This window comes from Vigna unguiculata, chromosome 8 (genome assembly GCF_037176805.1).
Source record: "Vigna unguiculata cultivar grain cowpea cultivar isolate G323 ecotype 2 chromosome 8, ASM3717680v1, whole genome shotgun sequence".
In the NCBI taxonomy this organism is placed as follows: Eukaryota; Viridiplantae; Streptophyta; class Magnoliopsida; order Fabales; family Fabaceae; genus Vigna; species Vigna unguiculata.
Window position 1 is genome coordinate 32,996,725 of NC_140799.1, and position 10,700 is coordinate 33,007,424.

The 10,700-nt window shown below is 33.2% G+C and overlaps 1 protein-coding gene across 2 annotated transcripts; it reads left to right on the forward strand.

Moving 5' to 3' along the window:
* Positions 1–1,585: 1,585 nt before the first annotated feature.
* On the forward strand, positions 1,586–6,834 carry LOC114193089 (protein SMAX1-LIKE 6-like). Of its 2 annotated transcripts, none has more exons than XM_028082786.2 (3): positions 1,586–3,243; positions 3,848–4,082; positions 4,751–6,834. In XM_028082786.2, the coding sequence occupies exons 1-3, from the start codon at positions 2,090–2,092 to the stop codon at positions 6,605–6,607; spliced, it is 3,246 nt and encodes a 1,081-aa protein (XP_027938587.1). In that variant the 5' UTR covers positions 1,586–2,089; the 3' UTR covers positions 6,608–6,834. The 2 variants fall into 2 exon arrangements, with proteins under 2 accessions (XP_027938587.1, XP_027938588.1); XM_028082787.2 differs by having other exon boundaries at positions 1,587–3,243; positions 3,848–3,992.
* The last annotated feature ends 3,866 nt before the right edge of the window (positions 6,835–10,700 follow it).

The window sequence follows — 10,700 nt, forward strand, 5'->3', positions numbered from 1 at the left end:
CGGTGGGTGCCAATGTTCCGATCAATCGACCCAAGTTCATTCGACAACCATCATTAGAAACAATCACCGCGTTCCTAAGGTATTGTCCATTTTGAAGCGTTTGAGCTCCATTATGGTTTTTCCCTTAAAAAATGCCTTGAAAGATGAAGGGAAGTAAGAATATTTAAACTTCGTTTGATCTCAACCGTGTTTTGTAAATGTCGAATTAGTAATATTGGTTATTTTTTACATGTGTGTTGTGGGTGCAGATCCTACTTGTTGCCTTAGTAGATAATGATGCATGTATGTGTGACTAAGGAGTTAAAGCTTCTTGAATATTGAGTGAAAAAGATTGAATTATTAACATACATCTAAGTTTAGCAACTTTCCTTATAGTATCATATTTACAAAGAGGTTGAATTTTGTAAAACAAAAATATTTGTTTGTACATAAGTATACGACTATATCTTTAAATACCTTTTATTCACATAAATGTACAAAAAATAAAATTAATTTCATTTTTACACAAAAGTATTCTAATAATTTTCTAATTATATAAATTAAAAAAAACATTTTATCACTTCAATCAAATAATTTAACAAATATTTACTCAATTTTCTATAAATTTGTTTTCCTTAATCTAAATAACTTTCACTTCACACTTTTTTTTCTTTTTTACTCTTTTCACCGAATAAATGCTTATTCTTTTGAAATCAAACTAAACTATTCATTGAGCCAATATAAAGTTGAATCCATATAACTTTTTTATTTATCTCGTGGTTTCTTTTATTTATCTCTTGGCCGGCGGAATAGTATGTTTGACAATATATATATATACATATATATATATATATATACATATATATATATATATATGTATATATATATATACATAAATATATGTATATATATATATATACATATATATATATATATATATATGTATGTATTATAAAAGGAAATCGGTTTTATCTGATAGATTGCACATTTGTATTTTTCTTAAAAAAAAGTCACAATTGATTAAAAAAGCAAAATCAATTCTAATACAGTGAAATGAAGCTCGCTAAAATTATAGAAATGTCTGGAGAAAAAATGGTCAAACAATTTGAAAATTGGTTGAGAGTAAGTGGGTAAAAATTATTAATAAGATGATATTTTGTTTCATTAAAATAAAAGAATAATACATGGTTTATATATATCAGGTTTAATCTTTTGTACAGGAGCTTATAATCTTTTATTAATAAAGCATTAATGTATTCTGGTATAGACAAAAGTTTATGAGAGAATATCTAACCGGCTCTGCCAGATTTATATTTTCATAAATTTTTAACCTGTATAAACTGAAAAATTTAATTGGTAAAATGGAGAGATAGATAGAAAAATATTAGTGGAGACAATGATTCTTTGTACATTATATAATTGGGACTGTGTTGGATATGGTTTGAATCGAAGCAGAGAAGCTTGAAGTAGTAAATGGAGTGTTGATAAGTTGGGCAAGAAGTGGACTTTAAAAAAAAAAAAAAAAAAAAAAAGTTAGCTTTGGAAATGAGTGGTTGGGCAAGAATTAAAATCGAAAAAATAGAGGAAAAACCAAAAGAAGGGATGGTCCATGTAAATGGAAACAGGAAGTTATGCACACCTTTCACTTCTGGCCAAAGAGAGGTGGAGAAAGAGAAAGAGAAGAGAATCTATGCCCAACATCTGTTTCTTCCTTTCTTTTCTTCCTTCAATTCATCAATTCATCAATGGCCAAAGACAAGGGTCCCACCCAACAAAACAATCCACTCCACCATAATATCACCACACAACCAACAACACTAAACTAAACAAAACTCTATCATCCTCTAAAACCTTCTTCTTCTTCTTCCTCTTCTTCTCACTCTGCATAATCCCCACAACTTCAAAACCTTCAAGCTTTCTACTTTTTTTTTTTTCATCTCTTTCTCTGCTAAAGTCCAAACCCAAACACTTGTTCCCAGATAAGGCTATACATTTTTTATTTTCTCTTGCTCTATTATAATATTATTAGTTGATTGATTAGTTAGTTAATAATATACCACACCCCATTTCTTTCTATTTATTATTGTTATAGTATATATGCTTGCCGGCGATGCCGACGCCGGTCAGCATAGCAAGGCAATGCTTGACGGACGAGGCGGCGCGTGCGCTAGATGAGGCGGTGGCCGTGGCGCGGCGCCGCTGCCACGCGCAGACGACGTCGCTCCACGCCGTCTCGGCTCTGCTCGCCATGCCAACCTCCGCCCTGCGCGAGGCCTGCGGCCGCGCGCGCTCGGGCGCGGGCGCCGCCAGGTTTTCCGGCGGGTACTCGCCGCGGCTGCAGTTCCGGGCGCTGGAGCTCTCCGTGGGGGTGTCGCTGGACCGGCTTCCGTCGTCCAAGGGGGGTGGCGGCGGCGGAGAGGAGGAGCCGCCGGTGTCGAACTCGCTCATGGCGGCCATCAAGCGGTCGCAGGCGAACCAGCGGCGGCAGCCGGAGAGCTTCCACGCGTTCCAGCAGAGCCAGCACGGGGGCACGGCGTCGTTTCTGAAAGTGGAGCTGAAGCACTTCGTTTTGTCAATCCTCGACGATCCAATCGTGAGTCGGGTTTTCGCGGAAGCAGGGTTTCGAAGCTGTGACATCAAACTCGCGCTGCTTCAACCGCCGCTTCCCCCGGTTCAGCACCGGTTCGCCCGGGCCCCTCCGGTTTTTCTCTGCAACCTGGAACCGGACCGTCCCGACGAAAATATTCGCAGGATCGCGGAGGTGCTGTCGAGAAAGAGCAAGCGAAACCCTTTATTGATGGGTGTTTATGCAAAGAGTGCTCTGAGAGGTTTTGTTGAGATGGTTCAAAAGGGTCGAGGGGGTTCGGTTTTGAGTTCGGAGTTGAGGGTGGTTTGTTTGGAGAGGGAGATTGGGGAATTTGTGAAAAGGGGTGGGAGTGGGGAGGAGGTGGTGGGCGTGAAGTTGAAGGACTTGGAGCAGCAATGCGAGGGCTGTTCTGGTTCTATGGTTGTTAGTTTCGGTGAGGTTGAGGTTTTTGTTGGGGAGGATGTAGATGTTGATGCTGTTAGGTTTGTTGTTTCGGGGCTAACGAGGTTGCTAAAGATTGGTGGCGAGAAGGTTTCTTTGCTGGGTGTGGCGGAAACCTCTCACGCTTATTCCAAGTTCTTGGCTTTGTTTCCAAATGTGGAAAACGAGTGGGATCTTCATTTGCTCACTGTCACTTCTGCCACTCCTTCTATGGAAGGACTCTACTCTAAGTCCAGGTTTGTTCTTTATCTTTTTTTTTTAAAAAAAAAAGGTTATGCTGTTTGTTTTTTGGTGTACAATAGCAGAAAAAAACTAGGTTTGAACTTTGGACTTCGTGCAAAGTATCCAAAATGGGTTACTGTCTTTTTAGTTCTTTTGCTTGCACCTGTCATGTTTTTGGTTGAAGGGGGAATTGGGGATCGTGTTATTGCACGCTGATTCACGTCAAAAATAATATAAGCATTTCTGAGTGTTGTGAGAAACAATGCACGTTTGTAACCGTGACACGGGGCATATAAATTGTGGGAATGCAAATAAGATTGTGGCTCGCATCTGCGTGTTGTGCTTTGTGAACCGAATTGTTTTATTTTTTATGTGTTTTTGGTTGTTCTGGGATTTGTGCTGTCTTCCTTGTTCCTCTTTTCTCTATTACATCATAAGGGATGTTGTTGTTTCAGTTGAACTTTTTGAAACATGTTGTGCATTCACCTACGGTTCGATTTGAGTTGTGTATTGTTGTGAATATGATGCCTTGAAATCTCTTTGATTGCACACACTTTAGCTTCTGACTGTTTTGTGCCTATTGGATCTCACAGTTCCCTGCTCATGATAAACTTACAGCTTGATGGGGTCCTTTGTTCCATTTGGTGGGTTCTTTTCTACACCTGAAATCAGAAGTCCCCTGAACTCCTCCACAAATGGATCCTTTACCCGTTGTGACAAATGCACTGAAAAATGTGAACAAGAAGTTGCTGATATTCTGAAGGTAGGTCCTTCGTCTAGTAACTCAACAAGCTCACCCTGGTTACAAAAGATTGTTAATGTGGACACGCATAGAGGGTTGGATGTGGCAAAGGTTTGTATGATTGCTAATTATTGCATTTCTCTTCTCCAATGTATACTGAGGGATCACATGCATATACAACGTACAAGCAACATGGTGGGGCAATTTCTGTACTACTTATACACAGTATAATAATTTAGAGGTATCCAGTATAATGCCAAACTGCTTATGCAGGAGTAAACAAAATACTGTTTCAATACCAAAAACAGGTAAATCATAGAAGCATTTATATGCAACAAACCAAATCAAAAACAATGTTTCTCTGTTTGTTCTCTCCCTCCTAGCTTACTTTTGCTGAGTCCATGGCTTTTGACTATGAAATGGAAAATTGTATTAATCATATCCCTTGAGATGATTGATTTACTGAACTCCACAAAGTTTATCATTTTCAGTGTACCATTCGTCTTACTGTATTCATCAGCTACTGGATGAAGAACTTGTTAACTATTAATACTGGCAAAGAAGGAAACATGTTTGTTATATAATTCATAACATTTGCAAAAGTTATTCTAGGAAATTTTATCAAAGAAATGATACTGTCAATTATATTAGTTATTACATCATGAGGAGTCGTAGGGTTTTCTTTTCTTGTGTTTATATACCCTACCTTGATTGAAATATTTCATTGGTTCAATTTATGGCTGCATATATTTAAGAATGGACTCCATTATCCAGTGCAGACCAGTGAAGAAAATACAAGTTTGAATGATAAGATCTTGGGATTTCAAAACAAATGGAGTGATCTTTGTCAGCGTCTTCATCACAAAAGCTCACTGCCTCACTTTGATATTTCTCAGACAAGGCCCCAAGCTCCAATACTTGAGACTTTACGGTTTGGTCCAGGTTTTAAAGAAAGCAGCAGTAAAGATCCACCACGCAGTGAATTCCAATATTCTACTGCTCAAATGTCTTACATGCTGCCCAAAGGGTTGCATAATACTGTAACTGGTAGTGATTCAAAGGTCTCAGAGACACTGCAAATTGATGCGAAGACTCCTAGGATTGTCCCTTCGAGTGTGCTTGACCACAACAGATCATCTTTATCCCATACACCTGTGACAACAGATTTAGGATTGGGAACGTTATATACATCAACTTCACAGTATCCAGATACCCCAAAACTACAAGATCAGAAAAAGCATCTTCAGCAATTGTCAGACTCTATTTCAACTGATTGTGATGCTGTTAATGAAACTACTTCACACCAAATTCCTAGATCTTCTTGGTCTGGTTCAAATTTTGATGGGAAATTTGATTTAGCAGATTTCAAGTCTCTTAATCGCGTTCTTACTGAAAGGGTTGGCTGGCAGGATGAAGCCATACGTGCTATCAGTCAAACTTTGTCTCTTGGTAAATTTGGTTCAGGAAAGAGTAGAGGTTCACAAGGTAGAGCAGACACATGGTTGGCTTTCCTTGGACCAGATAGACTCGGCAAAAGGAAAATTGCTTCAGTTCTTGCAGAGACTATCTATGGAAACGCTGAAAGCCTAATCTATGTGGATCTGGGCTTCCAGGACAGTTTTTCCCCATTGAACTCAGTTTTTGAATACCAAAAATCACGTTGTGATGTGCTTAGGAGGAAGACAATTGTGGACTATATTGCTGGAGAGTTGAGTAAAAAACCCCATTCCGTTGTCTTTCTTGAAAACATAGATAATGCTGATTTTCTGGTGCAGACTAGTTTGTTGCAGGCAGTAAAAGCAGGCAAATTTCCAGATTCACATGGAAGGGCAATTAGCATCAATAATACAATCTTTCTTGTAGCCTCAACTAAAGGTAGTAGTAGTTCTTTGGTCTCAGATGAGTCTAAGATGTTTTCGGAGGAAAGAATCCTTGAAGCCAAAAGATGTCAAATGCAACTACTACTAGGACATGCTTCCGAGGATGCCAAAACAATTGGTACCACAAATGTCAAGGTTGTACCAAGAAAAGGTTTTTCCAAATCATCATCTCTGAACAAAAGAAAGCAGACTGATACCAGTGACTCCAACAAGGGAACAACAAGAAAGATGCAGAAACAGGACAGTGAGTCATCTCGATCCTATCTGGATCTAAACATGCCTGTAGAGGAGAATGATGAAGGTGTCAATGACAATGACAATGACCAAGAAAGTGAATCCATAACAGAAAACACAAACAACTGGTGTCAACATCCAATTTCGCACGATACTTGGTTAAGTGACCTCTTTGATCAAATTGACGAGAAAGTGGTGTTTAAGCCATTCAACTTTGAGGAGCTTGCTGAGCAAGTGTTGAAAAGCATCGGCATACTATTTCAAAGGACATTCGGATCAGAGCTTGATCTGGAAATTGATTATGAGGTAATGACACACATACTTGCAGCTGCTTGGTTATCAGACAAAAAAAATGCAGTGGAGAATTGGGTTGAACATGTTCTTGGCAGATGTTTTGTGGAAGCACAGAAGAAATACCATCCTGTGTCTCAGTATGTTGTGAGACTGGTTAACTGTGAATCCATTTTTGTGGAAGAGCAAGCTCCCGGTTTATGCCTTCCAGCTAGAATTAACTTGGACTAAATTTTTGCTCACTCGTATTACTGTAATCAGTTGTAAAATGTAGCTGTTAGGATATATATATATATATATATATAGTATTTGGTAGGTGGTAGCCAGGGTTCAGCTAATTGATCTCACAATTTTTGTCTTCTCAATCATTGTGCTGTAATTTCTATGGTAAATGTATGTGTAATTTTCTATGGTGTACCTACTTATAGTCCAATAATATTAGTTTGCAAATTGTTTCACCCTTCACTTTTCAATAATTTGGATAGGATTTCATTAAGTTTGGCATCAATTTGATCCGACCAGAAGAATGAAAACTTCAAATCTCAGTTGGAATGTTATGACTTTTCTTCGCCATTCTTTATTCTTGATGGGATTTCTTCCACTGGATATAATTCCAATTGTTCTTATGCTATCAGAATATTCATCATCTTTGTTCTTTGCGCCAGCTCTAACATGTAAGTGTCATACCCTTCATAAACGAAACTCCTCACACTTAAAATCATCAATCAGAAATGATTAAAATCTATTTGTTTGATATCAAATATTATATGTTGAAAGTCAAAGAGTAACATCTTAATCAAGGTAATGCTTTCTTTAACTTAGAAACATTATATTAGCTTTTAAATGTTAAAAAAAACTTTTTTTCTTGTACTAAATGTTCTTTTAATGGGCTTTTGGCCCATTGTGCATGGAAATGGATGAATTATTCATTAGTTGCTAAGTTTAAAATATTTTCAAAATGTTTTTATGACACATTTGTAACTTGTTACGGTGTACTTTATACTGCTTATAACTGTTCTGTAACATTAAATCTCCATAGATTTGTTGGGTTAATTTTAAGTCAAACCTTTAAGACAACATTAAAATTTGTATTGTTTTGGGTCAAATTAAAAAATGGAATCCCTAAACTATTGTAGGATTATTGTGTAGTACACATTATTATAGGCTTACCTGTATCACTGTGTACATACGCATCATTAACATTAATTTCCTCAGTAAAACAACCATGATTGCAGTAAAACATTCACATAAATATGGTGTTTGTCTTCATTAGATAATGATGTGATCATTGAGAAAACAAATTACCCAAACATTAGTAAGAAAATTAGTGATTCACCCTTTTTCCTTTAAAAATGGAAATTTTCTTAATATCTCATATTCTGTTGCAAGTAAGAATTTATTTTAGGATAAATTGTACCTACCTCTTGTAGTGTGATGTTATGTCAAATGCGCTTACTCCTTTCTTAAATTTAATTTTTTTTTATTTTAAAATAGACATTAATCTTCGTTATATTTTAATAAATCTCTGATCTTAATTAGATACTCACTTTATTTATATTTTTAATAAATATCGTTTATTTCTTTTATGTTTTTTTAAATAAAAGTGGCGTTAACCTTTTTATTTTATCTAAAGATATTATATAAACTAAAACATAAATATAAGAATATAAAATAAAAAATAAAGGTTTGAAATATTAAAATTAATTTTATAGATAAAATAAAAGACGCTCCTATAACTTTATTATAAGTAAGGAAAATGAATGTCTATTTAAAAAGGGTTAAATATGTTTTTGGTCCATCAAGTTTCAGCGAATTTTGAAATTAGTCTCTCTTCGAAATTTTATACCAATTTAGTCCTTCATCTTTAGAAATGCGTGAAATTAGTCATTCTTACCAAATTTTGTTAAGTTTATTTGACATTTTAAACGCATTTTATGATAATATTTGAGTTAACATTGAAGCGAAAATGTATCAAACGGTGTAAACAATTCAAATACTTTCATGAAATACGCTTGAAACGTCAGATAAATTTAACAATATTTAGTAAAAAGGACTAAATTCACATATTTTTAAAGATGAATGACTAAATTGGTATAAAGTTTCGAAGAGGAACTAATTCTAAAATTCACTGAAATTTGAGGGACAAAAACATATTTAACCCATTTAAAAAAGATAAGTTTAGAGAGTGTTATTTTTTAAAAATGGAGATAAACATCTATTTTAAAGTAAGAGAGTTCTTTATATATATGATAATGCAATAAAATTCAACTTAGTTTAATCAAAACAAAGATTGAGTTGGGAGTGATTGAGTCTAATTCAAACTAATTTGATCTAATATCATATTTCATGTTTTGTTTATAGTTTATTTACAATATATTTATACGTATTAAAGTGAAATAATAAATTTATATGATAATTTTTAGGTATAAGTTTATAATTTGTTCTGAGAAGAAATTTAAATTATGAATATAACAATCTTTTCTGAAATTTTCTAATATAAATATAACTTATTATATAATTTATTATTTTTCAAATATATTCTAATTTGTTCTAATAGAAGAAAAATGAGATATTAGGAAATTTAATTTATTATTAATTTTATTTTTTTTACAAGTATTTCAAAAGTTAATTTTTTTAGTCATTTGACATTGTTAAATTTTTTTATTTATATTTATTTTATTATGTGTGCATAAAATTTATTTTACATTTTTATCCATTTGTTTTATTTTTAAACTGATTTGTCCTAAAAATAAAAATATATTTTTGTACTATTTTTTTCATTATTATTTTTAACCTTTTATAATAAATATAATAATAATAATAATAATTAAATAATTAACTTTATATGTTTCTTGAGTCTACCTTTATAACCTAATATTCAGTGTCACTAAATTAAAATCATGTTATACAAATGTTCTCTAATTACAATATTTTAAATTTCATCTCATCAATCACAAAAAATATGATTTGAGGATATAATAATAAAAATTTTCATTATTATTTTAAGTGCATTTAATCCAAAAAAACAGCTATAAATATGACCTACTAATCCTCGACAACCACAAACATTTTTATATTTGATTGTCGTGGTAAAGTGTACTCAAAATCTTAAAAAAGTACTTCATATCATATAGCATTCACCCCATGGTTTCTCATTTCAATTAACATTTTTTATTGACAATTTTAATTATGGTTTTGGTTCTACTTTCAAGTAATTTGTAGATTAATTTCATTTTTTGTATTTTAAGTCCCATGAAAGGAAATATTGTTGTTTTCATAATCTTCTTTCTTTTATGCATTCAAAAGATGACATTCCTGGTTTTGTATTTGTTTAATATTGAAAGGAAAAGAACAAATGAAATAAAATTATTATAACAATATGGTTTTCTTTTTTCAGGACTGATAGATGCAAAATTACTCCTTACAGAATCAATAAGAATGGAGAGTAATTTACTACCAAATTGTAATGGATTGAAATGCAGTTTAGGAACCGAGTTCTGTACAATATGTTGCAAAGAGCAAGGAACCTTTTTTGTTTGTCAATGTCAAAATTAGAGTTACAATATTGTATCAACTTTCATGAGAGAACTAAATAAAAGACATCCTTTAAATAACAATTTTATTATAATGACAAATAAGATATAGAAGTTGAAACAATAAATAATTATTAAGTAAATTGGAGAGTTTGAACAATAAATAATTATGAAGTAAATTGAACTTTAATTATGATCTACTAATTGTGTTTTTTAAGTTTCATCAATTTAATCCTTAAAAGATGGATTGAATAAAAATGTGAAATGTCCAAAGAGTGATATTTTGTAAGATTAGCCACTTCTTTCCTAGTCTTCTAGATGGATGGTACTAAATATCTCTTTAGTATGTTTGGAAATTTCAGCTTCTCATTTCTCCATTAATGATGATAATACCGTGCCAATAGAATTCTGAAATTTGATTTGAAGTTCTTATATAGTACTTTTTCATTTACGGGTCGAATTTTGTTTGAATTCTGAATTTACAGCTATTTTTCTTTTTTAATTTTATCTTTTTATAATTTATAATTAATTGATCATTTAATAAGAGAATATTATCTATTATCTGTCACCTATTATAATATAAGAAAAGAGAATTCTAGAAAATTTACTTTATTACCCATTATTTTAGCAGGTGCCCAAAAAGATAGTGTTTCAGTCATTTTACATTGTTATTTTCTTTTATATTTATATTTATTTTGCTGTCACATGTGCATAGAAGTTATAAGACAAGTTTGACAACATACATTGAACAAGTATGTCCATATAAAAATTATATGAGTCTATTAATACAT

Bases quoted from the DNA above. Each gene is read 5' to 3' on its own strand.
- LOC114193089 (XM_028082786.2), top strand. From the start codon at position 2,090: ATGCCGACGCCGGTCAGCATAGCAAGGCAATGCTTGACGGACGAGGCG. The intron at 3,244-3,847 runs GTTTGTTCTTTA...ATAAACTTACAG, and splicing joins GGACTCTACTCTAAGTCCAG to CTTGATGGGGTCCTTTGTTC. The intron at 4,083-4,750 runs GTTTGTATGATT...TATCCAGTGCAG, and splicing joins GAGGGTTGGATGTGGCAAAG to ACCAGTGAAGAAAATACAAG.